The 27,242-nt window shown below is 34.5% G+C and overlaps 3 protein-coding genes and 1 long non-coding RNA gene across 7 annotated transcripts; all 4 read left to right on the forward strand.

Moving 5' to 3' along the window:
* The first annotated feature begins 1,470 nt into the window (after positions 1–1,470).
* Positions 1,471–10,525, forward strand: LOC21394603 (putative 3,4-dihydroxy-2-butanone kinase). Its single transcript, XM_024162161.1, has 19 exons — positions 1,471–1,488; positions 1,598–1,710; positions 1,808–1,855; positions 2,149–2,220; positions 2,351–2,440; positions 3,489–3,662; positions 3,953–4,036; positions 5,210–5,265; positions 5,428–5,558; positions 5,839–5,931; positions 6,271–6,335; positions 6,643–6,786; positions 6,878–6,918; positions 8,508–8,591; positions 8,721–8,794; positions 8,864–8,976; positions 9,055–9,150; positions 9,773–9,901; positions 10,382–10,525. Exons 2-18 carry the CDS (start codon positions 1,648–1,650, stop codon positions 9,896–9,898), a joined length of 1,554 nt encoding a protein of 517 aa, XP_024017929.1. The 5' UTR covers positions 1,471–1,488; positions 1,598–1,647; the 3' UTR covers positions 9,899–9,901; positions 10,382–10,525.
* Positions 10,526–13,100: 2,575 nt separating this feature from the next.
* LOC21394605 (tyrosine--tRNA ligase 1, cytoplasmic) lies at positions 13,101–16,899 on the forward strand. Of its 3 annotated transcripts, none has more exons than XM_024162170.1 (11): positions 13,101–13,269; positions 13,452–13,643; positions 13,821–13,968; positions 14,445–14,734; positions 14,836–14,932; positions 15,154–15,259; positions 15,380–15,462; positions 15,644–15,789; positions 16,018–16,123; positions 16,255–16,314; positions 16,644–16,899. In XM_024162170.1, exons 2-11 carry the CDS (start codon positions 13,534–13,536, stop codon positions 16,662–16,664), a joined length of 1,167 nt encoding a protein of 388 aa, XP_024017938.1. In that variant the 5' UTR covers positions 13,101–13,269; positions 13,452–13,533; the 3' UTR covers positions 16,665–16,899. The 3 variants fall into 3 exon arrangements, with proteins under 3 accessions (XP_024017938.1, XP_024017939.1, XP_024017937.1); XM_024162171.1 differs by having other exon boundaries at positions 13,102–13,269; positions 13,508–13,643; positions 16,632–16,899; XM_024162169.1 differs by having other exon boundaries at positions 13,102–13,269; positions 13,508–13,643.
* Positions 16,900–21,033: 4,134 nt separating this feature from the next.
* On the forward strand, positions 21,034–24,208 carry LOC112090261 (putative pentatricopeptide repeat-containing protein At1g77010, mitochondrial). 2 transcript variants are annotated; one of them, XR_002901716.1, is made up of 3 exons: positions 21,034–21,186; positions 21,646–23,789; positions 23,918–24,208. XR_002901716.1 is itself a non-coding variant. In XM_024162168.1 (2 exons), the coding sequence occupies exons 1-2, from the start codon at positions 21,107–21,109 to the stop codon at positions 23,717–23,719; spliced, it is 2,154 nt and encodes a 717-aa protein (XP_024017936.1). In that variant the 5' UTR covers positions 21,034–21,106; the 3' UTR covers positions 23,720–24,208. The 2 variants fall into 2 exon arrangements, 1 of the variants encoding a protein (XP_024017936.1); XM_024162168.1 differs by having other exon boundaries at positions 21,646–24,208.
* A 3-nt stretch (positions 24,209–24,211) lies between these two features.
* On the forward strand, positions 24,212–26,560 carry LOC21394606. The gene is made up of 6 exons (XR_002901717.1): positions 24,212–24,270; positions 24,761–24,890; positions 25,008–25,146; positions 25,260–25,393; positions 25,727–25,853; positions 26,362–26,560. It is a non-coding gene; the product is annotated as an uncharacterized LOC21394606 (long non-coding RNA).
* Positions 26,561–27,242: the final 682 nt, after the last annotated feature.

The following is a 27,242-nucleotide window of genomic DNA, read 5'->3' on the forward strand; positions in this document are numbered from 1 at the left end:
AGGAGTTCTGGTTTCTAATTTTGTCACAGTGATAGAATTCCCAAGTTGGTTTTTTTTTTTTTTTTAAATATTTTTTAAGAGACGCATGATGGTTCATTTATCTACGTTTCGCGAAATTATCTCCTATTTTTTATTCCAATATGAATCATTTTTTCTTTTTCCAAATTTTCATTTTTTTTTTGTGCGTTTGTTCTATTTGATTACTTACAAATGTGGGAAATTAAAAGAAATGAATAATAAATATTCTTAATATTATGTTATGCTTTTGTACTAGACTTGTTAAGGATTGAATACTCATTTAGTAAATTATCCTAGTGATGATCCAATCTAATTGTATATGTATATGTATATGTGTATATATGTATATGTATGTATCTATATATATATATATATATATATATAGAGAGAGAGAGAGAGAGAGAGAGAGAGAGAGAGATGTGTGAAATCATGAACTTTGTTTCGTGTGGATTTAGCATTTCGTGTGATGGGTGTTATGTTCAGCCTCAATTAATATCTGATTCGGAACCTCTAATTTATATGTCTGTAGTTCTTATTTATGTGTGAAATCATGAACTTTGTTTCGTGTGGATTTAGCATTTCGTGTGATGGGTGTTATGTTCAGCCTCAATTAATATCTGATTCGGAACCTCTAATTTATATGTCTGTAGTTCTTATTTATGTGTGAAATCATGAACTTTGTTTCGTGTGGATTTAGCATTTCGTGTGATGGGTGTTATGTTCAGCCTCAATTAATATCTGATTCGGAACCTCTAATTTATATGTCTGTAGTTCTTATTTATGTGTGAAATCATGAACTTTGTTTCGTGTGGATTTAGCATTTCGTGTGATGGGTGTTATGTTCAGCCTCAATTAATATCTGATTCGGAACCTCTAATTTATATGTCTGTAGTTCTTATTTATGTGTGAAATCATGAACTTTGTTTCGTGTGGATTTAGCATTTCGTGTGATGGGTGTTATGTTCAGCCTCAATTAATATCTGATTCGGAACCTCTAATTTATATGTCTGTAGTTCTTATTTATGTGTGAAATCATGAACTTTGTTTCATGTGGATTTAGTGTTTCGTGTGATGGGTATGTTCAGCCTCTGTTAATTAGTAGGTTGGACCACTTTATGAGGTAGTAAATACGTAGTTTATTACTCTTTATTCCAATGCTGTGTGCACTCTTTTTCTTTTTATTTATTTATTTTTGGCCTTTTCCAATAATCCATAGGCATCTTATAGGAGAAACATTCATCAAAGCGAGTTTCTATTTTCCCAGCTAGGTGATATGCATAGTTGGACTTGACCTTTAGTTATATGTTTTGTATGAGGGGATTGCCGAAGAAGATTCAATCTGTAAATTTTATTTTACGGAAAAAAAAAGAAGAGGAAGAAGAAGAAGAAAGAAAGGTTTTGTCATCTTATTGAGCTTTTAGTTTCGTGAAAGGTTTTAGGTGGGATGGAGTAGAGGGTTCCAATTTTAAGGTCTAGTTTATTTGAAATTCCGTGTTAACTTCTTGGCTTAAATTTCCGATCAATTGCCAGTGTAGCACCCATAATAAAAAGTGTAATATAATATGTTATAACAATGCAGGGGGTGGAAGTGGGCATGAGCCTGCACAGGCCGGTTTTGTGGGGGAAGGGATGCTAACAGCAGCTATTTGTGGGGACGTTTTTGCTGCGCCTACAGTTGATTCAATTTTAGCTGTATGGCCTCTTCCAATTTTTTTAATGTAACTAGAGAGGATATTCACCTATCAGTTATATAAAAATCAGAGGATAATCTAATGTTGTTGAACCTTAGGGCATTCGAGCTGTTACTGGTCCAAAGGGATGTCTTCTGATTGTCACGGTAATTCTCTATAATTAGATTTTAGTATCATTTTGCTTTATTGTTAGGCTGTGAATGACATCGTTAACTTGTAAATGCATGCTTCAACTTACAATACAAAAGGGGGAAAAAAAAAGAACATGCAAAAACCCTTTTTGGAATTGAAAGGGGAAAAACTATAGATTTGCTTGAGAATGGAATGTCTTTTTGGTTTAGGAAGTATTTTACAGTGATAAATGTGCTATGGTCAGAATTTGAGAATCCATGCAACTTTTAGTTCTTGATTCCTTGCTTTGCCATTTGGATGTTGTTAGAATTATACTGGTGACCGCTTAAATTTTGGTATGGCTGCTGAACAAGCAAAATCTGAAGGCTATAACATTGAGGTACATTTTCATTTGGAGTTTTCTTTTTCTATCTAACGTTTCAAATGTTTTTGTTGGATTCAATAAAAGATTATCAAAACGTAATTTCCTTTTCATAAGAATATTATGAAATTGTTTATGTATCTTGCAGACTGTGATCGTTGGAGATGATTGTGCATTGCCTCCTCCTCGAGGCATAGCTGGTCGAAGGGGTTTGGCAGGAACTATTCTTGTTCATAAGGTTCTCCCTCCCTCCTTTTACTCTATCAAAAACCAACTAGAATATACATTCCGTGGGAAAGAACTCTTTCATTCTCTTTTTTATTATCAGTTTTTCATTGAAAAACAATTCTTTTTGAAATCCCCAAAAGAAAGATGCTTCTTTCTCCAAACGAAACCATAAGGGCATGTTTGTTTGACCGTATTAGAGTACTATGTTATATAATAATACAATAATACAATGTTTAGTGCTACTATTGTATTGTATAAATTTTATGGATTGTAAATTAATACGGTTTATGTCCTATTATAGAATAAGGCTCATTTTTGGTGTAGTGTATTGTAATATTTTTTTAGCGGATTCATGAGCCATGTCCAGGTTGGGCGTGATTGGGGGCCGACATAAGGTCATGCCTGGAACTAATAATTATTTAAAAATTGAGGGGCACAATGCAAATTCATATATTTTTCTAAAAAATATTTTTTGACCCCAAAATTTTTGAAAAATTAAATTTTGACACCAAAAGTTTTAAAAATTTACATTTTAACCCCTTAATATAATATGTCATGACACCAAACACCGTATTATATTATGACAATACAACACAGTACAATACAACCTTATTCAATACAATACAATACACGTTGACCTTATACAATGCAATACTAGCGACCAGATGTAGCCTAAATGTTTTGCCTCATTAGTTGTGACAATACAGAGATAAAGAGTTTCTTTGCTAATCCTGCATAAATACACCAGGATGGTGACAAATGTTTGGTCTCGTACTTTGTGTCTGTCTACAAGAGTTGATCTTGCTATCGGTCACTAGCCAAATAAACACTTGAATCTTTAAACATTGTTATATTACTTTGGTTAGCTCTTGCCTGCTTGGAGGCTAATTTCAGTTGCTTTATGCATGAAGATTTTGAGGCCGCATGCATTCTGTGTGATCCATTTAGGTTCTGCGTACAAGATATGAATTTTGTTCAAGTGTATCCAATAAATTCCTCTTTGCTAAGCATGTATTTACTAAACCTACTTAAAACATTCTCGTCTTTCTGAAAAGTAGGTGGCTGGAGCTGCAGCTGCTGCTGGGCTTTCTCTTGCTGCTGTTGCTGCAGAAGCAAAACGTGCATCTGAAATGGTTGGAACAATGGGTGTTGCATTATCTGTTTGCACGCTGCCCGGTCAGGTTACATCAGATCGTTTAGGCCCAGGAAAGATGGAACTTGGTCTTGGAATTGTAAGTTAAGTCGACCTAGTTATTCTTAAAAGGGTAAAATTAATTAGCTAGCTTAATCCCTTTGAACATTGTTACTGTGACTGCTTTGAGTAACATGTACAGAATTTCAATTCGTCCTCCAAAATGCTTAAAATCATATCTCAAGTATACTGTCTTAAAACAATTGTATGCGCTTAATACTTGATATTACAAATTAGCATGCTCTAACAATTGCTGCTGCTTCTTTACCTTTAAAATCCTTTCATATTTGATTGACATTGTAAACTTATTAACGGTGTATTATTTTATAGCATGGAGAACCTGGTGCTGATGTGGCTGATCTTCAACCTGTGGACGTAATAGTTTCTCATGTTTTAAAGCAGATACTTTCACCGGTATGATGAAATGCTGTAGAACTGGTCCTTTAACTGAATAATAAATATATGAAAAAGACATTTTAGAGGCCTGGATACCCTAGGTTATTAAAAAAAAAAAAAAAAAAAGACATTTTAGAGGTTTCTATATTTTAAGTAATGCAGAGGCAGTATCCACTTGCATGTGTCATATTGTTAAAGAAAGCGTTGAGAATGACTGTGTTAGGAACCTGATAATTTCCTCAACCAAACAGCCAAACACTCACACACACACACACAAGCAGCCAACACCAGATTTGATGCAAACAGAGGAGTTTTAATGAATTTTACTTCAACACCAACTCATACAAACCAAAACCAGCTAGAGAGAATTAAAGAAAGCGAAATGGATAGAACGGAGAATTTGAGTACTCCGGGGACTCCTAATTTGGTGGTATTTGAGAGACCACCACTCTCCCTAATCTCAGTTTCCCAAAACTCTCAAAATCACAACATAACAAACTCTGCCCCTTCTCTATTTTTATACCTTTCCTCTAATCCTAGCCAAAACCAAGACAAATCAGCACTAACATAATTTCTGAGAAATTATGTCCAACCCCAACGAATTCCTTTCTCCTCACTTAACCCCTCTTAGCCATTAACTTCCTAAGATCTAGTGTCTTAACAGACTGTGTATGGTATACAATTTTTGTTGCCAGTAAGGAGTATCTGTTGTAGTGAATCTTTAATTTCTTTCATAATTTACATTTCATCAAATAACTACATTGTCATTAATAATTGTTTGCTAAAAATGGTTGTATTATTGTATACATAATAATTATATTGAAAAACATTTAATTCATATGAAAAAAGGATTAATTTTTCGTTCTTATCTGTGACAAAATCTGTTCTATTCTCCAAGTCAGCTAACATTTGTTGTCTTGTCTTAGAAGAACATACTGGTTTATCTGTAGAGTTATTTGTTGCTCAACTTGTCTTTTGCAATTGTATAGATTAAATTTTCTTTTAAAATTTGTAAAGATGTTTGTTGAATGAAGACTTTTTATCCTGTGCGGCATTCATTTATCTTTAAAAAATTATGCATTTATACCTTATAGACAAAGATAATACATGTTGGATTTTTCGGTGAAAGCATTTTGAATTTCATCTCATAAGTTAATTTATCGCACAATACCCACTATTTGATCTTTGCAGGAGACGAACTATGTTCCGATTACAAGGGGTAGTAGAGTGGTGCTTATGATCAATGGGTGGGTTTTCTGTTTTTGAATTTTCGGTTCCTAATATTGGTTTTAAATCAATAATCAAATTGTGAGCATAAAAATGAATGATTATCAAAATTAACATCGAAATAGTAGCATATATACCATTCGAGTGAAATCAGAAAATAAATGCTTACAATTGCATTGCAGATTAGGTTCCACACCTCTGATGGAACTGATGATTGCATCCGGAAAAGCAGTACCTAAGTTGCAACTGGAGCATGGATTGGCCGTTGATAGAGTATATACAGGATCATTTATGACTTCTCTTGATATGGCAGGTTTGGATTTGTGCATGAATAGTAAAGATAACGGAGTTACTGCGTTTTTTAAGATAGGGAGCAGGATGTGTCTTTACTTTGTTAAAGAGTCAATTTTTTAGCCTTACTATGGGATTTTAAGTTGAGGAGTTGACGGATGTCCCTTTTTCTTTAATTTTTCTTGGCTGGAACGACATGTTCTTTCATTGATCATTTGATTTATTTATGTTTTTCCTTTTCGTTTAGATACTTCGAAGGATATCATTGATGAAGTTCATTTTTCTTAACCATTTTTCTTCAGGTTTTTCAATTTCCATCATGAAAACAGATCAAGCTATTTTGCAACTTTTGGATGCGCCGACAAGGGCTCCAGCTTGGCCTGTTGGTGTTGATGGTATGTATTATTTTCTATTGTTGCTTCTTCCTTTTGTGTTCGTTTTTCTGATCCCCTTTGCATAGTCCTATGGTTGCTGAAGGTTGGATGATGCTGTAATAGATATTGCTCAAGAAACTCACACTCATACTCACGCGCACACATATACATAATATACCATATAACCTACACAAACATATACATGTTTACAAGTACCTACTTACCTCCACATGTAGCTTATATCCTTTACCATTCCAGAGGAAAGGAGTGAAGGTATTGAGTTTGATTCTTTTTTTGTTGAGTAGCCACCCGTGCAGGTAGTCATCTTCTTTTTGCTGAGCTTAGTGACCATCCTTGCAGGTAGTCACCCACCTGCCAAGATTCCTGTTCCATTGCCTCCTGCTCGTTCAACAAAGAGTGATGAGGTATGTTTAAAAATTGTAGGCTGCAATTTTTTGAAAATTGGGCAACGGGCAATATGCGTGGATTAAAGTTGCAGCCACTTGAGGTGCAAAAAACCACTGTTGCACCTTAGTTTTATGAGTATAAACAAAGTTTGATATTGTAACTCCTATTTCCGAATGTTGCTTTAGCTACAAGTTTGTTACCTGACTTCCTGATTTCTTGTATTTGCTTTTTTTTCCCCCCTCTTTCAAATATACATATATATATATATATATATATTAATGCTTACCTGACTTTCCTGAATTTCTATATTTGCTTTTCCATTAGGCATTAGGTCGGCCACTGCAACTGAATCAAGGTGGTCAGATTCTTGAGGCAGCTATTGAAGCAGCTGCAAATGCAGTTATTGATCTCAGGGATAGTTTAAACGAATGGGATAGTAAAGCAGGTGATGGTGACTGTGGGTCAACTGTGAGTTCTATCTCTTGTCTCTTTTATCTCATATCTTTTACTAATGGGTTCTAGATACAAATTATGTATTTTACTCTATTTGCTTTTTCAGATGTATAAAGGAGCTGCTGCAACATTAGAGGACATGACAAAGTGAGTTTATTTTAAAGTTCAATCTTTTCTGTGTTTATACTTCTTTTTTAAACAGTAAAATTTTGTTAGGAACATGATAGTTAGTAGTTGTTTTTAGTAGTATAAATAAGGGTCTAGTGGCTAATGAGGGGGCATGATGAGATTGTAGAGAGTGTCTAGTGCTGTGCACTATCTTGGAGGTCGGGGGTCCACGAAACTGCCCATATATCCTGTAATTTTTCATTTTTAGTGTGGTTAATGAAGCTCAGACTTCTAGGTTCCTATCAAATTTTCTTCCACCATATCCAAAAAGGAACAACTCATCTTTATTATTGGAACTGTAGTTAGAGTCATTCAAGAGGGTTCCTATATTTTTTCTTGATATATTGGTCGAATATGAGTACAATGATCACTATTTTAGCAAACTGTCTCTACCCTAAAGCAGAATATTCTCTAGGTATTAAGGCCTAACTAATTACAGTTGAAAAAGGAAACTACAGCAATCTACAGGCTGTATACACAAGCTCGGTTTGAGGGAAAATAAATTCATTTTCCAAGTCAATGAATGCATGAGGATTCGTCAACATGCCTATCACTTGCACTATTTGCTGTTTGTATTATATTGATTATTCTAACTTGGACATTTGAATGACCGACTTGTAATTTCTTTTAATTCTAGCAAAAAAAAAGTAATTTCTTTTAATATGCTTGATATATGATGAATGACTATCAATTATAGTGAGTGAAACTGTGAAAGGTTGGGCAAACCATCAAATCGTTGAATTGATCCAACCAATTCAATCCAATCCGTCCAAAAAAAAAAAAAGGATATCCAAAGAATATTGGATCAGATTTGGATGATAATTCCACTAATCCAATTGGATTGGATGTTGGATTCAACTTTTGAAAATCCAATAAAACCAATCCAATCCAATGTATTTATCTTATATATAAGATCATATAATTAATTGTGAAAATAATATACAATAGTGAAAGTTATAGACTATAAAAAAAAAAAAAACACACACACACACACACACATTATTTCAAAACAAATAACAAATTGTCTTGAAAATACATGGATTCATCATTTTGTTTGTTGTGTTTGGTGATTTTGGTTTTTATGTTGGATGATGGGGGACTAAATTGTCTTGAAAATATATGGATTTATCATTTTGAGCAAGTTTTACAAAATTTAGTTAGTTTTAATAAGTTTTGATGAAAGTCCAATATCCATTGGATTTGGATTGGATTGGATGATAGTAGTGTATTGGATTGGATTGGTTGGATTTCAAAGAATTTGTATTGGATTGGATCAGATTATGGATGGTAAAAAAATATTGGTTTTGATCCAATGTCCACCCCTAAGTGAAACCATTTTGGTCATTTGCACACGTGAAAAAAAAAAGGGTTATAAAGTAAAGCTAGTCAAATAAAGTAAATGGATTACAAGAATAACAAAGCATGCTTGTTAACTATAAGATATTTGTTTCTATTAATCAAGTAGAATAAGTAGTTACCAATTGTACTTTCTAGTTTCCTGCTTTTGATTGGCCATACTATTCTGAATATTAATAGAAAATTTATTAGTTTCTATTTCTTACTCCCAGTTATCCTTTGAATGATGCTGCCGAAACAGTGAATGAAATCGGATCATCCATTGGACGAGTTATGGGAGGAACAAGCGGGATCATGTACTTTCTTTTCTTTTCTTTTCTTTTTTTTTTTTTTGTTTTTTTTTTGTTTGCTTGAATAGGCTTTTATCTTACAGTAATTAGTTTCGGTTAAATTACTGAAAATCTTGTCAACTTTTCTTGAAACAGGTATAAAATATTTTGCAAGGCAGCTTACGCACAGTTGAAAGCAAGCACCCAGTCAGACTTCACGGCAAAAAGATGTAAGATGGTCGTATCCTGCAGCGATATGTATCTTAGTTCACCTTGACTTATAATTCTCCTTGTTCCAGGGGCAGAAGCGCTCGAAGCTGCTATTTCTGCAGTTAGTAAATATGGGGGAGCTAGTGCCGGCTATCGCACTTTGTTAGATGCGCTTATTCCAGCATCAGTAGTTCTCAAGGAGGTCATCAATAAATTCCTTTTTTCTTTCTGAGTTAATTTATGTGATGTAAGTAGTACTTACAGTTCTTTTTGTGTACAGAGGTTAGACGCGGGTGATGACCCTGTTACTGCAGTTCTTCTCTCTTCTGAAGCAGCATTGGCCGGAGCTGAGTCAACTCAACACATGCAAGCTCAAGTAATGCCCTTTCTGATCCTTTCGCATGCCATTTTCGGGCTTTTTTCCCCCCTTCTTCGCATTGTCAATTACACATGTCTTTTTATAAAAATAAAAAAATAAATAAAAAAAAGGAGTTGCCTCCCGGCAACTATAAACAAAAGAAAGCAGGCACATTTTTTTTCCTCAAAGTGCTTGATAATCAACAAAATTATTTTGCACCAAGTATTATATAAAATGATTAATCTCACAGGTGCCCCTGAACTTTGAAATTCCCACTATGCCTCTCAAATTTTAAATTAATTCCATTCAGCCATTCTGCTAGAATTTCTGTTAAAAACATATGAAAAAAAGGAGGTAGTGTGTTCACGTGGTCTTTCTACTAAAATTTATGTTTAAAAAAATGGAAAAAGATAACGTGACTGCAGTTAACTCCCTCTTTTTCTGTCTGATTTTAAAAGAAATTCTAACAAAGGGGTTTAGTGGGACTAAATCAAAATTCAAGAGGTAAAGTGAGAGTTTTTAGAGTTCGAGGATAAATTGAAAATTACCCTAAAGTTTAAGGGTACTAGTGAATTAAAAAGATATCCTAAGGAATGTTTTTTTTTTTTTTTTTTTTCTTTTTTCTTTTTTGGTTTCATAGGCTGGTCGTTCAACTTATATCTCTGGGGAGATACTTGCATCAGTTCCAGATCCAGGCGCTATGGCTGCAGCAGCGTGGTACAGGGCAGCAGCTTTAGCTGTTAAGGATAAATACCAGCCTTCTTAATATGTACGTATAATTATTTCTGCTCCTTTTTTTTAGCTGCAGAAATAACCAAATAATTCTCTCTTTTCTCTTTTCTTTTTTCTTTTTACACTTTACGCACTGTCAATTTTAAGTTTTACGCTTATGCTTTTGCGCATAATGCTGAGAAGCTAGCGTCATTTCATATATGTAGACGAATTATAAATTGGCAGACAGAATAATTTGCATCAAAATCTGAGAAATGTAACTTGCAAGTTCTATCCAAAATTAAAGGTTTTTTTTTTTTTTTTTTTTTTTTTTCCATTTTCATATTAACGTTGGGACTTTTATGCATATCTTAGGTTCCGTTCATTTCACCGATTTTTGTTTTACTATAATAAAAAGCTCTCAGAAACAATCACATTTATTTATTTATTTTTGTTACAGTAAAAAATTCTTACATAAAATCACATCTCAACTCGAATTAGCGAATTAAACGGGCCTTTAGTTTGTTTTCTTTTGAAGCATGGTCTGTTGCTTGGCTCCATGAGTGACTATTGTCTCCGTGATATTGATCAAGGCAAAATACAGCAGAAGTGCACAACGAACTTTCTTTTCCATCTTCTTTCTTTGTGTAAAATATTGTGTTTTCCGTCGGCGGAGATCTTGGCTGACTCTTCCTTGGGCGGTGTCCATTGCCAAGCTCAGCCACCACCAAATCCCACACTCCATCTATTGCAGGGCGGGCAATGGGGTTGGGAAATGAAGGGTTTAGCTTGCGGAGCGGCTTGAGATGGGAGGCTTGGACTTTGGAGATTCTTGCATGACAGATTTGGAAGGAATGTGTGGGAGAGAGGATGACCACATAGAGAGATTTTATGATCAAAGGCCTGAGAAAAAAATGGAGGTTTATTGCTTAGTGATGGCATTTTGGGAAAGGCAAAAATTGTCTAAACGATGGGATTCAAATTTAACACGATAGGGAAAGCGTTAGAAAAATAAATTCACAAACCAATAATTTCTTGAAGAGTATTGCTTTTTTTTCGGGGAAAAAAAAAGAATTGGGACTTGTCCCACGTTTATAAATTGAAATGCATAAATTTAGAAAAATTATCCCACATTTATCCTCTTATAGCTTATTGATGGATGATCTGACAAAGGTGCAGCTAAACATTAATTGATAAAAATACATATCTTTTGCAGTTTAGCTCAAATATACAAGTTTAGCATTTTTTTTTTGTTGTTGAGAAAATTATAGAATTTATCCTTAATAATGTACGAGTTTTGATTTTTATATCTCATTTTTTTATTAACATCATTTTATTAGTATAATTATTTGATTATAAAAGTTATTAATAAAGAATAAGAGATAGAAATTTTAACCCACACACTTTTAAAAGTATTTGTCTTTTTTTTTCTTTTTATTTTTGATATAAAGTCCAATTAATGTTGGGTTACGCTTTTCTCTGTAAGCTACAGGGATGAAGCCAACCATTCATAATCAAATCCTTTTGAACTGTTTTAGCCACACAAAAAAATATCCTTTTGAACTGAAAAATAAATCTTAACATGGATGTTAACGTCATGGAGTATAATATTAAGCACATTTAAATTATGAAATATATATAGTACGAAATAAAATTATACAAAAATATATGAAATAAAATAGTAAGCACCCTGTTTGGTAGGAAATATATTTCTTCATGTCTTATGAGAAAAAATAATAGATTCTTCAAAAGATTTTTTTTTTTTGTTAGGACAATGTTGCCATCCAGTACTCAATCATATTAATAAGTCACAAGTTAGTCTTTGATCTCTCCGTTTTTACATTTTCATCCTTGAAAGTCCTAATTTAGCGGAAAATCTGGCCTAATTGAACACGACCACTAAATTTGAATGGAAAAAATGCATCCCTTGCGCAAATTGCTCAAGAGTGATCAGGAAAATTCAAAATGATTTTTTTTTTTGGAAATATAAATATTTAAATAAAATTAAAATAAAGGGGAATTTGTAAAAATATCATTGATAAAGTAATATTATTTTATTTCAGTCGCTATTGTTGAACTTATCTTATGTCACTAATAACTTGTAAATTATCTTTTTATAATCTGTAGGTTATCTTTTGTAACCTGTAGGTGATTTTTCGTAGGTATAAATAATAGAGTTAGAAAAAATAATGGTTAAACTTAAAATTTTCTCTAAAATAAAAGACATGGGAAATTGGTTTGATCTAGGGTGCAAGCTAGACTTGGGGATATATAGGAGGAATGCCGGAGTTTTATTTTTTCGTATCCTGCAGGTGATTTTTCGTAAGGATATAAATAATAGAGTTAAAAAAAATCACAGATAAACTTAAAATTTTCTCTAAAATAAAAAACATGGGAAATTGGTTTGATCTAGGGTGCAAGCTAGACTTGGGTATATTTAGGAGGAATGCGGAATTTTTTTTTTTTTTTTCGTGGATCGACTTTTGCTAGTTGGACTAAAACTCTTGCAATTTCTGCAACAGCATACTAAAAAGAGACATGTATGAACTAAAATGCCCTAAACTATTTTAGAGTTCTTTTGGACAATATTATACAAAAATGAAATTATATACAATTTTTAAAGTGAACACTAATATTTATATCACTAACCCATGTTAGAAACTCGAGTGAAGCCGACTGAAACACGACCCCTAACCTGTTTTGGTTTTTTACTCCAATATCCCAATCCAAACTTGACCAGCTTTTAGGGATCCACTTGTTCAAAATTTCAAAATGGGGGCCTAAATGTAAAGAAAATAAGAGTTGAATGATGGGCTCGTTTAGTTTGTTGATTCGAGTTGATATGTAACTTTATGTAAGAGCTTTTTACTGTAGCAAAAAAGTTAGATGTGATTATTTGTGAGAGCTTTTTACTGTAAAAAAACTCGAATTCTAAACTCGAATCAGCGAAATAAACGGGGTCAGTTTTCCAAAATTTCAAAATGAGAACCCAACTAGCAAGAAAATATCAAAATACGAATCACAATTTAGACCCAAGTGTTAAAAGTTAAAAAAAAAAATTAATATCCCGTTCAGTTTATCGATTTAAGTTTTTAATTTAAATTGAAATATAATTTTTTATAAGAATTTTTAACTATAGTAAAATTAAAATTAAAAACTCGAATTAATAAAAACTCGAATCGGGGACTCAGATGCAAAAAACTTATTCCCTAGCCACACCCCAGTGTGGGAGGAGAAAACGACGTGGTTTCCACAAAAACAGAATAAGAAAAAGAAAGAAAAAAGAGAAAAGGAAAAAACCTCCAATGTCCTAATCCAAACTCGATCAGTTTATTTATCATATCTCAAACCCTAACACGGCTAGCTATCAGCCCTAACTTCACTCGCCAGCCGCCGCGCCGTCCGGCGTTCTCTCTCCTCCTTCCGGTAATTCTCAAAGCTTATACTTGTTCCCTATTGACTCAAATTGAGAATAACTCTTTCTTATCTGATTTATAAATAATGTTTATGCGTAATGTTTCAAAGTTCATGCTTACCCACAATGCGATTATTGTTGAATTATATAATATGTCGAACTTTTGGACAAAGATATATAAATGTGTTTTCAGTTTCTCAGAATTTGCTAGCTTTGGATTGGGATTTAGCTGATTTTAAGGTTTTATAGTTTCAACTTTTCCTCTGTTAACTCCAATGGCGACGGACGCGCCGGATCAAATCCCGGTTGAAGGGTTGGAATCCGTGTCAATCTCCAACTCCCAGTCAAAAGAGGAACCGTCTAGCTCCTCAAATGAAGTTAACCAGTAAGAACTAAGAATCTCTCTTTTTTTAATTCAATTCGTATTTGCATAGCCCATAACTAAGAATCTCTCTTTTTTAATTCAATTCGTATTTGCATAGCCCATAGTTTCTTTTATTCGATTTTTCCTAGTTGTTCTGTGTTACGATTAGAAAATGTGTGTTTCCGTGGTTTTGGGCAGACTGAGTTTGGAGGAGAGGTACCAGATTGTGAGAAGCGTGGGAGAAGAGTGCATCCAAGAGGATGAGCTCCGGAATTTGCTTGCTAAGAAGCCCGAGCCCGTTTGCTACGACGGGTTTGAACCATCCGGTCGAATGCACATTGCTCAGGTATTTTTGGGCATGTGAAGTTTTCTCCTTTCTTTACAGTTTCATCAAGCTCTATTTCATCTATCTATATTTAAGCTTGTGGATGGTTATGGCATGTACTTTTGTAACATGATTATGAGCCTATTTGATATTGCTTTTGGAGGTCCTAAAAGTCCTTTGCGTATAACACAAGTAATGTATTATTTATTGACTGTTTGGTTCATAGGCGCGGACAAAAAAATTTGAACAGAAATTTATTTTACTTTTTGAGAGAGAAAAGAATGTAGCAAAAAGGTTGAGCCCGCAAGAGAAATGGGCTATTAGTAAAAGTGCATAAGGGACTTTTGCCCAAACACCATTTGTTTTGAGAAGCTAGATTTTTACTGTTAATGCTTCTATTTTTCTTTTGATACAACTAAAAGCAGCGCTTCTTCCAAAAGGACTAAGCCTATATATGTCAAGAGATTCAATGGGCTGCTTTCTTTCTTGTTATGCAGGGGGTTTTGAAGACGATAAGTGTGAACAAGCTTACCTCTGCTGGGTGCAGAGTGAAAATCTGGATTGCAGATTGGTTTGCGCAGCTTAACAATAAAATGGGGGGTGATCTGAAGAAAATTGAGACGGTTGGGCGCTACTTGATCGAGATATGGAAAGCTGTCGGGATGGATCAAGAAGGAGGCAAAGTTGAGTTCTTATGGTCGTCAAAGGAGATTAATGCAAGGGCTCACGAGTATTGGCCTCTTGTAATGGATATAGCTCGTAGGAACAAACTTCCGAGGATAATCAGGTGCCTATATCTATGATGCTTTTCTGCGCATAATATAGTGATATGGTGGTGACTGGTGAATTTGGAGTTTAAACTGATGTATTTTTGTTTTCTAATTTCAGGTGTAGTCAAATCATGGGACGAAACGAGCAAGATGAGTTGACTGCTGCCCAGATTCTCTACCCATGCATGCAATGTGCTGATATATTCTTCCTTAAGGTGCTCGACTTTGTAATTTTAAGTTTTCTCAAGAATCACATCATAATTTCGTGAAGACCTGAATCTATCTTGTTGTCTATGTCTGCTTGACCATCGTATGGGGTCTTAAACTGGCAACTGCTTTCATTTATTTTATCTTCCTGGTGTCAAGACTCAAGATTAAAATAGAAGGATGTTTATTTATAATTGAGAACTAATGAATTGTTGTTTCTTGATATTAGGCTGACATTTGCCAGTTAGGAATGGATCAACGAAAAGTTAATGTACTTGCAAGAGAATATTGCGACGACATCAAAAGGAAGAACAAGCCCATTATTTTGTCACACCGTATGATTTAGATAGCCTATTCTCAAAATCGTAGCCATACAATTCTACTTCTGTTGCCTTCTAATGGTGGATGCTTATAGTTGCCTGGTTTTTGTTGGCTTTGCTTAATGGCAATTGTAGACATGTTACCTGGTTTACAGCAAGGGCAGGAGAAGATGTCTAAAAGTGATCCTTCATCGTCCATTTTTATGGAAGATGACGAGGTGAGTTATACTTGCCAGTTGTGAAGGAAATTTACACTCTAGTTCTGATAAAGGGCGGGGTTAGATTGTATCTAGTATCTAGTATCTGCATATGTTGTAGGAGAGGGCTCTAGAGATTTTTTAAATGGAACGTGTGAATTACCTTTAATTGGGTTTGTTTTACTCTATTTTATTGTCCTAGGCTGAGGTGAATTTGAAGATAAAGAAAGCTTTCTGCCCTCCAAAGATCGTGGAAGGGAATCCATGCCTAGAGTACATTAAGTATCTAGTTTTTCCCTGGTTTAACGAGTTCATTGTGGAGCGCAGTGCGAATAATGGCGGAGATAAGTAAGTTTCACAAACCTTAAGAATCAAACCTTTGCCGATTTCTTTCTGTCAGTGGAAGAAGTTTTGCTTGTTCACCCAATTGAAGCTTCATGCCTCATTGTAAGAAAAAGAAAATGCTGGGTGGGTTTTAAATTAACTAGGCTGTTATAACTTGTCGGTTAGCTTTTGAATACCGTCTCTTTGCGTAAACCATTTCTTATTTTTCACTTTTTTTAATATTAAATCCAGGGTCTTCAAAAGCTTTGAAGAATTGGTCGTTGACTATGAAGACGAAAAGCTACATCCAGCTGACCTTAAACCGGCATTATCAAAGGCATTGAATAAAATACTAGAGGTAGGCATTTTCACCATTTGCTTCGAGATGAAATCTAGGATTAATGCCCCTGTTCATGCAGTCGGGTGCTAACTTTTGTTTGATCGATTTCATTATCTCCAGCTTGCTAACTTAGTCTTTCCTATTTGCAGCCTGTCCGGGAACACTTCAAAAAGGACAGCAATGCAAAAGAACTTCTAAAAAGAGTTAAGGTACTACGCAAAGTCGGCCCTTAAATAAGAACTGATTTAGTGTCTTTACTCACCCATCAAATAACATTTTCATTCTCTTTAAGGTCTCATTCATTTCACCGATTTGAGTTTAGACTTTGAGTTTATAATTTAAGTCTTGTTACAGTAAAAAGCTCTCAGAAACAGTTACATTTAACTTTTTTGTTACAGTAAAAAACTCACATAAAGTCACATCGTAACTTGAATTAAAAATTCGAATCAGCGAACTAAACGGGCCTTAAGTTTTTGAAAGATGGCAATTTTACTAGTGGTAAGGAATAAAACCAAGTTTATTTTAGTTTTTTCTGTAGGCTTACAGAGTCACCAAGTGATTGATGATGATGAAGTATGGAGATTTCTCTTCTTTCCCTTTCACTTTATTCACAGGTTGGATAAAAGGGTCTGATAATTTTGATTGAGCATACTGGCTATTGTACTCATTTTTAAATAGTTGTAATAGTATAATGCTGATATTTATTCAGCAGGGCATTAAACATGCTTTGACTTTTTTAACCATTTTTTGTTTTATATCCAGATCTCCGTATAGTGAGAAAATGCTTTGGTTTACTTTTTTTTGACCCAATATTATGTGTGTGCATACCCTCTCTTGCAAGTTAAATATAACTAGAATAAAACTGTCAAGTTTGTGCCGGCCTAAATAGATTGGCCTGAGATCTGCTACTGTTAGTTTGGGCTTGGCACGGCCTGGCCTTACCCTAAATTTTTTAGGCTTAGGTTTGGATTGGGCCGGGCCGGGCTGATCCTCTCTCCTTTAGGGTAATCCCGGCCTTGTTCAAACATCATATATTTAAAGATTTTTTTTTAAATACCTCATAAAATTTCAAGCAAGGCCGGTTCTAAACTTTTTAGGCTTAGATTGGGTTAGGTTAACCCTCTCTATTTTAGAATCGGATCGGGCCGGCCTGACATTACAGTCTGGCGGTTTAAACTCACACCTTTACTACAAAACTATTATAATAATAGTAACAAAATAAATAAATAAATAGAATAGAATAGCTTAAGGTACATCGAGGTTAGAATGATGTCAATCGAGGTTAGAATGATGTCACTCTAGACAAGTATGCATCTTCTCCAACTCAGCAAATACTCCTTGTTCACATGAAGAAGTTAATAAATTTTGCTAAAAAAATAAAAATTAAGCAGAATGGAGTAAATAGCAGATTTAAATGCTCAAAAAGTTATTTAAAGTGAGCAGCTTATCACATAAACGTGTCATTTACGACTAGTAAAATGATTTTTTACTAGGTAAATTTTCTTTTGTGACTGATAAAAAAATTCACGTAAATAAAAATCTTTTATCATGTAAAATATTTTTTATTAGTCATAAATGAATCATTTACGTAACAAACTGTTATTTATTTTAAATAGTTTTAAAATTTGTTATTTACTTTTAGTTTAAAAAATCTGTTATTTACTGCCATTTTCGTAATGGCCTGAGGTCTGCTACTGTTAGTTTGGGCTTGGCACGGCCCGGCCTTACCCTAAATTTTTTAGGCTTAGGTTTGGATTGGGCCGGGCCGGGCCGATCCTCTCTCCTTTAGGGTAATCCCGGCCTTGTTCAAACATCATATATTTAAAGATTTTTTTTTAAATACCTCATAAAATTTCAAGCAAGGCCGGTTCTAAACTTTTTAGGCTTAGATTGGGTTAGGTTAACCCTCTCTATTTTAGAATCGGATCGGGCCGGCCTGACATTACAGTCTGGCGGTTTAAACTCACACCTTTACTACAAAACTATTATAATAATAGTAACAAAATAAATAAATAAATAGAATAGAATAGCTTAAGGTACATCGAGGTTAGAATGATGTCAATCGAGGTTAGAATGATGTCACTCTAGACAAGTATGCATCTTCTCCAACTCAGCAAATACTCCTTGTTCACATGAAGAAGTTAATAAATTTTGCTAAAAAAATAAAAATTAAGCAGAATGGAGTAAATAGCAGATTTAAATGCTCAAAAAGTTATTTAAAGTGAGCAGCTTATCACATAAACGTGTCATTTACGACTAGTAAAATGATTTTTTACTAGGTAAATTTTCTTTTGTGATTGATAAAAAAATTCACGTAAATAAAAATCTTTTATCATGTAAAATATTTTTTATTAGTCATAAATGAATCATTTACCTAACAAACTGTTATTTATTTTAAATAGTTTTAAAATTTGTTATTTACTTTTAGTTTAAAAAATCTGTTATTTACTGCCATTTTCGTAAAAAATAAACGACTCTACAATTAAGTATAAGACAATTCTATTCACTCTTTTTTTTGCTCTCCACACCCCCTTCTAACTACACACTCCCTTCTAACTACACACCCACATAATTTTTAAATGATTAATTTTTTTTTTTTTTCACATACTCCTATTATTTTAAAATCACATTTAACTATTTTCATTACATTATTAAGGATGGTTTTATTTACATCCTCTCTTTTCTCTACACACCCACCTCTTCATTCCCGATACCCCTTTCTAGCTATACACTTCATATAAATCAATTTATTACTTTAATATTATCTTTTATTTATATCTCTTTATTTTTTTATTTACTATCTTTTGTTTTGTAATAGCATGAAGCGTTTTTTCCCCTAAAAAACCTTTTTTTTTTTAAAAACAAATTAGTAAAAAAAAAAGGATTTTGTAATATATAATTCTCATTGTGATTTTCTTACCCAAAAAAAAAAAAAAAAAAAAAAAAAAAAAAAAAAAACAATATTTTATTTTTCCCACTTCTCAGTAAATTCATGTGTAGTCTATTTGATAATCCGAAAAAATATTATTGCATTGAATAGAGACGTCATCCTGTTAAAAAAAGTGTCCAAATACAAAGTAAACAAGACAAAAATAGCAAATTAAACGATTAAAAAAAACTACAAATAATAAATTAAAAAAATAAAAAAAGCGAAAGGTGAGTTGCATTTTTTAATCAAACAACCACAAGGACGAAAAAAAAAAACCCCCCACGAGCACAAGCGGCATATTTAGAAGAAAAAAAAAGAAGAGAGAGAGAATGGAAAAATTGATTAGCAGGTAAAATGATTCACTTAAAAAGACAACAGGTAAAATAATTAGCTTAAAAAATTGATTAGCAAACATTTAGAGGACGTTTGGTTTATAGATTCAGAATCATGATTCAGAACCATTCTCGTTTTACCTGTACTTTTTGTGAGAAAAAATACTGTAGAGAACTATGAATCATGATTCAGAATCATGGACGAATATAGGAAACAAACGTCCACTATAATCACAAAACGAAAAATAATAGCAAATAAAATTTAACATGCCTCCATATAATTTTTTAGAATTTAGTGATTAAAATGTAGAAATTAAGGTTTTGCTATGAATTTTTAGAATATAAATAATTTATAATTTAACAATATGATATTGAGGAGTTGTGGAGAGAAAAAATACCTTTTACTATTAGTTTTTTTTTTTAACAAAATTTGATTATATAATTAAGTTTGTTGTCTTTTTTGTCTTTTTAGATGTGAGTTTAAATAAAGAGATAAAAATTGAGGAGATATTTACAACTTGTTCAAGTGAAGAGAGAGAGGAGAAAGAAAGAGAGAAAATATGATAGTTCAAATGAAGAGAGAAAAGGAGAGTGAGAGAAAAAGGAGGGAGTTCAAACGAAGAGAGAGAAATTAGAAATTGAAGAGGAAAGCTAAAATCTGGTGTTGAATTTATCAAGGGTAATTTTGATAATTTAACTTCGTGAGTCCTTCAATTGTTGATGTGGCAGTGTTAAAAATAAAAGTATAAAAAAGTGATGCTAGTCATAAGATAATTGTTGTAATCAATGTTATTTTTGTAAATAAGCCTAAGCTAAAATATTTCATTTTCATTTTCAATAAGCTTATGAGTGAGGGGCTTCACATGTATTAATTTGTAATATCTTTATATTAGTTGTCACCTCTTCTCAATAATTTAAATAAAATGAAAATTTTTATTTATAAATTAGTACTTATGATAGCGTCTAAGTTTGTTTTTTCTTAATAATAGCATATGAAATTATATTTTTATTTGACAATGTTAAAAAAATAATTTTAGGCGACTCAATGGTTTAATGGGCCGGTTTAAAGATTTATTGTGCCAAGTACGATGAAGGTATGAGCACGAACATGGCACGACAATGAGGGCCAGGCCTACGATTTTAAAGTTTGGGTTAACACGAGCACGATATGAAGTTTTGATGGACTGGGTCAAGTACGACACGAAGCACGTATTAATCTAACCGATCATGGGCCAGACTGAGCCGGCACGACACACGATTAACATTTAAAGATATTATGAATGAATGTTTAGAGGGCAAAATGTTATAAGAGTTATACTTTTAAGAAAAATTTTATAATTAATGTTAAATAACATATTTTGATTCATTTAGGAAGCATAAAAATTTGTTATTTATCATATATATTATATCAAAAATATATTAGAAAACTTAAGTTTTTTTTAAGTTTTCATTCATCAAAATCATATTAAATTGAAAATGTGTAAAATAATTTTTAATGTAGAAGTGATGATTTATTTCTTTCAATTCTATCAGAGAGACTAAAAAAAAAGTATAATTATAGTATCACTAAAATAAAATTGTTCATGAAAAAAAGAAATCTATGCAAACATTAATACCATTCTTCCCTTCGCTGAAAACGGCGTCGTTCGTTCCACGTCCCTTCAAGAACCGCTCAAACTAGGGTTGAGTTCCGATGGAGTTCGATCAATTTCAGCCACAACATCCCTCAGTTTTCCGTCCATGGCGGCGGCTGCAAAAGCTGCGGACTTGGCTCGCCACTATGGTCGCTGCTACTTGGAGCTCTCCAAAGCTCGCCTCAGGTACTGTCTCTTGAAAACTACTGGAATTTTCGGAATTTTCATTTCTAGGATTTGTTTGTTACTTCTTTGAATGATTATTATTGAGTTTTAGGCTTCAGATTTCTTTAGACAAAAGAAGGGGATTGAGATTTGAACAGAAAATTTGGTGATAACTTTGTTGACTCTGAGTTTATTTGTTTTATTTTGTGATGCTTAGTGATCATGCTTACAATGTGCTTGTTGTTATTGCTACAACAATGGTGAATATAAGTGTATTTTTCCGTTTTTCCAAAGGAATTTGTGACACCGAGTCCAACCTACTGATTTTTGGTTATGATAGTTTTTAGGGTGTATTAGTGAATTACCACTGACCAAATCAAGCTCCATATTGGTTCTCATCATTTGAGCATTGTGTACTCTATTTCTCACTTCACATACTTTGTATTAAAATTTGTTTTTATATTTTTCTGCGAGCTCTAGAAACATGAGAACGAATAACGGGTTCTCTATGAATCCTGATGTATATTCACTGGTCCGCTTGCTCCAGTCTTGCAACACCCACCAATCAATACATCAAGGAAAGCAACTCCACCTTCTTTTTCTCAAAAAGGGGCTTCTGGGCTCCGATGTTACCATTGGTAATCGCCTTCTGCAGATGTATCTGAGGTGTGGCAGCACGAGTGACGCACATGCTCTATTCGAGGAAATGCCTCACAGAAACTGTTTCTCTTGGAATACCATGATCGAAGGCTACATGAAATCAGGGGACTGTAAAAGGTCACTAGAGTTATTTAAGATAATGCCTGAAAAAAATGATTTCTCTTGGAATACAGTAATATCCGGGTTTTCAAAGAAAGGTTTGCTTGATACTGCTCAAAGTTTGTTTGATGAGATGCCTTGGAAAAGTTGTGTTGCGTGGACTGCTATGATTCATGGGTATGCTCGAAATGGGCAGCCAAAAGATGCATTAAGACTCTTTAAGCGTTTGAGTTCAAACGCTTTAGAAGAATCTTTTGTTGATAAGTTTGTATTGGCAACAGTTATTGGAGTTTGTACTGATTTGGTTGCTCTTGGTTGTGGGAAGCAAATTCATGCACATATTCTGATTGATAAAGTAGAAATTGACTCGGCTTTAAGTAGTTCGCTGGTTAACTTTTATGGAAAATGTGGAGACTTGGACAGTGCGAATCATGTTTTCAATATGACAAAGGAACCGGATGACTACTCTATATCAGCATTGATCGTAAGCTATGCCAATTTTGGCAGGATGAGTGATGCAAGAAAATTTTTTAATGCAAAAAGTAATCCAAGTGTTGCATTGTGGAGTTCAATGATTTCTGGATATGTTTGCAATAATGATAACATTGGAGCATTAAATCTTTTCAATGATATGAGGGCTAGTGGTGTTCAAGGGGACTCCTTAACTATTGTGAGTGTTTTGAGTGCCTGCAGTATATTAGGCATCCTTGTACATGCTAAGCAATTTCATGCACATGCTTGCAAAGTTGGGATGATTGATAATATTGTTGTTACCGGTGCTCTTGTTGATGCATACTCTAAATGTGGTAGTCTAGATGATGCTTGCAAATTATTCAGTGAGCTCAAAGCCTTTGACACGATATTGCTGAATTGTATGATCAGTGTGTATTCAAGTTGTAGTAGAATTGAAGAAGCTAAACACATATTCAAGACAATGCCCAGGAGAAGCTTAATCTCTTGGAATTCAATGATGATAGGTCTTTGCCAAAATGGTTGTCCAATGGATGCCTTAGATCTGTTCCAAGAGATGAATAATCTTGGCTTGAAAATGGACAAGTTTAGCGTAGCTAGTGCAATTAGTGCATGTGCTGGTATTTCCTCACTTGAGTTTGGTGAACAGATTTTTGCTAGAGCAGTCATAATTGGACTTGAACACGATGAAATCATTTCTAATTCTCTTCTTGATTTCTATTGCAAGTGTGGTCTTGTTGAGAATGGGCAAAAAATATTCGACAGAATGATGAGGTGTGATGAAGTCCCTTGGAATGCTATGTTGACGGGTTATGCTACAAATGGTCATGGACTTGAAGCACTAGCTCTTTTCAACGAAATGCTGCAGGCTGGTGTGCTACCCAATGGTATCACATTTACAGGGGTATTGTGTGCTTGTGATCATTGTGGATTGGTTGAAGAGGGAAGAAGATGGTTTTATTCGATGAAATGTGACTATAATATTGATCCAAGCATTGAGCACTATGCTGGCATGATTGATCTTTTCTCCCGTGCAGGTTGTCTTGAGGAAGCAATGAATATGATTGAAAAGATGCCCTTTAAGGCTGACGTTAGCATGTTGTCATCTGTTTTAAGAGGCTGTGTGGCTAATGGTCATAAGTCTTTGGGGAAGAAAGTGGCAGAACAGATTATTGAGCTTGATTCCGAGAACTCAGGTGCTTACGTACAGCTGTCTAACATACTTGCCTCATATGGAGAATGGGAAGGATCAGCAGAAGTCAGAAAGGTGATGAGACATAAGGGAATTCAAAAGAATCCTGGTTGCAGCTGGTCTGATTGTTGAGCAAGAAACTTTGGTGGTGTCATAGTTTGCTAGCTAAAAAGAACTTCCAGAGCCTGCTTTAATTCCAGAGGTTTCTTACTTTTCTGTTTCTTCCGTGACATCAGAAGCTTTATTGGAATTAGTTTTGCTCTTCTGCAGAAAAATTTTTGGTCAAGATGAGAATGAAATAAGAAGGGCCTTTTTTTTTTGAAAATGCAGAAGCAATCTCCTGCATCGCCCAAGCCAAGTGAGTTGAAATTGAAGCCCAAAGAGAATGATCAATGCCTATCCCAATTTGGATGAACTGTCCAAATCAGCTCACTATGTTGTGTTTTTTATGTTTGCTATTAGACTTTAATTGAAGTGTATATACTATGAAAGAAAGATTCCAAACTCCACCACGAAAATTGTCTTATTATTTGTTACGTCTAAGTAGATTCCTGAGGCATGTATCGTTTGGCCTAATATAATAAGGGATGACGTGGCCTTTTTAAGAATGCCCATCATGGATCTTTTGGAGTGGCTTGTGTCATGAGATCCTATTCTTTTGTTAAGCGTTACCGTTAAACAAGGTACGATGCTGGGTTTAAGTTCTGCTTTCAAATATCCTATGTAGATTTCGAGCTTATTGTGTGTGGATGTCAATGATGCATTGATGCTACATGTTAAACAAGGTACGATGCTGGGTTTAAGTTCTGCTTTCAAATATCCTATTTAGATTTCGAGCTTATTGTGTGTGGATGTCAATGATGCATTGATGCTACATTGACTTGAGTCTAGAGGATCGACATTGACATGAGCTGAGTCTAGTTTCTCAAGAGAGCTTTCTTACATATAATCCGTCTTAGGTTTCATGGTATTGATCACCCGGCGTAAATTGACATAGTACCTATCCAAAACTCTTATGAAGCATTTAGTCCCAGCCCGTCAGTGACAACTATGACCTCTGGTCACAGCTTAACTATGTACCTTAGTAGTTATACTGCACATCTCTTCAACAGTTTTCATTAGGATTTTTTTTTTTTTTTCATAAGCATAACCCACCATTTTCTTTATATCCAGCTTGCTAGTTGTTTCAACTTCAGGAACTGGGTTTGTTCTCGGGAGTGGCACTGCTATTGATTTTTCTGGACTTTGTTGGACATGTGTTGGTACCATGATGGTTGCAGCATCTGCTAATTCTTTAAATCAGGTTTGTTTTGATTTATTTGTTTGATTATGTGATTGCTGATGTTATACTCTACTCTTGTTGTATCAGACAACTAGGCACTTTGAACCTTGGTTGAATGATCTCTTGTTGTATCTTAAGGTGTTTGAGAAAGATAATGATGCAAAAATGAAGAGAACAAAGCAGAGGCCTCTGCCTTCAGGGCGCATTACAAGATCTCATGCAGCTACTTGGGTGTCTTCTATGGGTTTAGCTTGGCACTGCATTACTGGCAAGCAAGGTGGCCTGAAATATTCTCTTCTACATGATATTTGACAGTATTTGAATCAAATAAATGTTTGGGAGACAGTGACAGGGGCTAATGTTAGAGCTCTTATGACAAGGATTTTGCAGGCTAATGCAATGGCAGCTGGTCTCGGCGCTTCTAATTTGCTTCTTTATGCATTCATATATACTCCCTTGAAACGGATTCATCCAGTGAATACATGGGTTGGGGCTGTTGTTGGTGCTATTACACCACTTCTAGGGTAAGTGTTAACTTTCCTTTTGACGTAATTTCCTCCTTATTCAAATTGCAAGAGTTGGTTTCCTATTGGGACCGAGTGCACAATTATTATTATTTTTTTTCAAATGTCTGTGATCCAAGTATCCTTGATTTGAAAATGGGCACCAGATGTTCATGAAAGTTAGATTTGTTTCATTTTTATTGTAGCTAACATGTGTGCTTCTTATCAATGATTGTCCGTGATACCATATTACTGTGTCTGACTGTTCCATAATTAATGTGATTAAAGGTTTTGTCTAGAATTGACAAGTTTGCATGTGGGCTCATGTTTTCAGCTTTTCTCTTTTATTTTCAGATGAGCTACAGCGTCATGCTAGATTTCGCTTAATGCAATGATTCTCCCAGCTGCTCTCTACTTTTGGCAAATTCCGCACTTTATGGACCCTTGCATATTTTTGCCGCAACGATTATGCTGCAGGAGGGTATGGATATGATTCTGAGAATAGGCTGTTAAATGAGGTTTCAATACTTGAAGCATTTAGTGACTCCATAATTTGTTACCGGTTTCTTTGAAGTTCGTAAATTTCTTTGGGCATCAGTTGAACAGAGCTATCTGCTGTTTAGAGAAAATCGCTTATTGTGAAGTTTCAGTTCCTTGCTTCTGACTACATGATGCATCTTTAGGATTGTACATGACGAAAGGTATTGGACTAATGAGGCATGCATGAGTTGGAGACGTAAACTGAGTTTTCTTGATGACATGATTGCAAATGCTATTTAATGCAAATGGTTCAAGTAACTCTGGAAAATTTTCTAACTTCTAATAGATAAGTAGATTGGTATATGGAAGTTGGGGTCTAGTTAAATCTCTAGATAGGTAATCTTCGGTGTAGGTTGGACCCTTGCACATTTGAGGGATAGTGCAAACGGCTTTTTATGAAGTTTCAAGTTCTTTTCTGTGAGGCATAAATTTTTTTCCTTTTTGTCCAGGTTTAAAATGTTTTCTCATGCTGATGCTTCCGGTCAGAGAACTGCCTCCGTGGCTTTGAGGAACTGCCTATATCTGATCCCTTTGGGGTTTTTGGCCTATGATTGTAAGTCACAAGATTTCCAAGCACAAATTGTTGTAGTTACTTTTTTTTGGGGGTAAATATTGTTCCTTGATGCATTTAAAAAAAAAAAAAAAGGGTTTAGCCTCCAGCTCTAGGTATTTTTGTTATGTTGGTTGATTAATTTTCTTTATGAACCCATTTTCAGCTTTTTAATTGTCAGAGGCTGAAGAAAATCAGTGCTAGTATTAACAAAACGCAACACAAACATTCATGGCCTGCTATTTTGTAAGGACCATATTAGAGAGAAAATAAACACAACTGTTATCATGGATGCTAGTATCTTTATCTAAAATGTCTCTCTTTCAGACGTGGATGCTAAGGGCTTGTTTGTTTTTATTTTCGTTTTCATTTTTCACGTTTTTCGAAGCTAAAAAATGAAAACACTATCTAAAAACGTGTTTGGCACAAAATTTTTCGAAAAACAAAAACAAAAACGTTTTTTGTCTTTTTGTGAAAAACTGAAAACGAAAAAAAGTCGTTTTCTCGTTTTCGTTTTCTCTTTTGAAAACGGTTTTCTTTTTTTTTTTCTTCTCTCTTCTCTTCTCCGCTGCCCACCCCCCCCGACAGCACCCCCCTCTCCCACTCCGACATCAACACCGACTGAAGGAGATGAAGGACGCCGGAGATGAAGGACGACAGAGAGAGACGTCGCCGGAGATTCCCTCGCTCGATGGCTATCGTCAGTCGTCGGACGCCGCCGCCGTCACTACGCCCACGTGAACACCGCCATCAACACCGGCTGAAGGAGATGAAGGATGG

Source organism: Morus notabilis, unplaced genomic scaffold (genome assembly GCF_000414095.1).
Source record: "Morus notabilis unplaced genomic scaffold, ASM41409v2 Scaffold466, whole genome shotgun sequence".
Lineage (NCBI taxonomy): Eukaryota > Viridiplantae > Streptophyta > Magnoliopsida > Rosales > Moraceae > Morus > Morus notabilis.

Excerpts from the sequence above, each read along its gene's own strand:
- LOC21394603 (XM_024162161.1), top strand. The coding sequence starts at position 1,648 with ATGCTAACAGCAGCTATTTGTGGGGACGTTTTTGCTGCGCCTACAGTT. Across the intron at positions 1,711-1,807 it reads CAGTTGATTCAATTTTAGCT|GGCATTCGAGCTGTTACTGG; the intron begins GTATGGCCTCTT and ends GTTGAACCTTAG. Across the intron at positions 4,037-5,209 it reads TAAAGCAGATACTTTCACCG|GAGACGAACTATGTTCCGAT; the intron begins GTATGATGAAAT and ends TGATCTTTGCAG.
- LOC21394605 (XM_024162170.1), top strand. The coding sequence starts at position 13,534 with ATGGCGACGGACGCGCCGGATCAAATCCCGGTTGAAGGGTTGGAATCC. Across the intron at positions 15,790-16,017 it reads GCGAATAATGGCGGAGATAA|GGTCTTCAAAAGCTTTGAAG; the intron begins GTAAGTTTCACA and ends TATTAAATCCAG. Across the intron at positions 16,315-16,643 it reads AACTTCTAAAAAGAGTTAAG|GCTTACAGAGTCACCAAGTG; the intron begins GTACTACGCAAA and ends TTTTTTCTGTAG.
- LOC112090261 (XM_024162168.1), top strand. The coding sequence starts at position 21,107 with ATGGCGGCGGCTGCAAAAGCTGCGGACTTGGCTCGCCACTATGGTCGC. Across the intron at positions 21,187-21,645 it reads CTCTCCAAAGCTCGCCTCAG|AAACATGAGAACGAATAACG; the intron begins GTACTGTCTCTT and ends TGCGAGCTCTAG.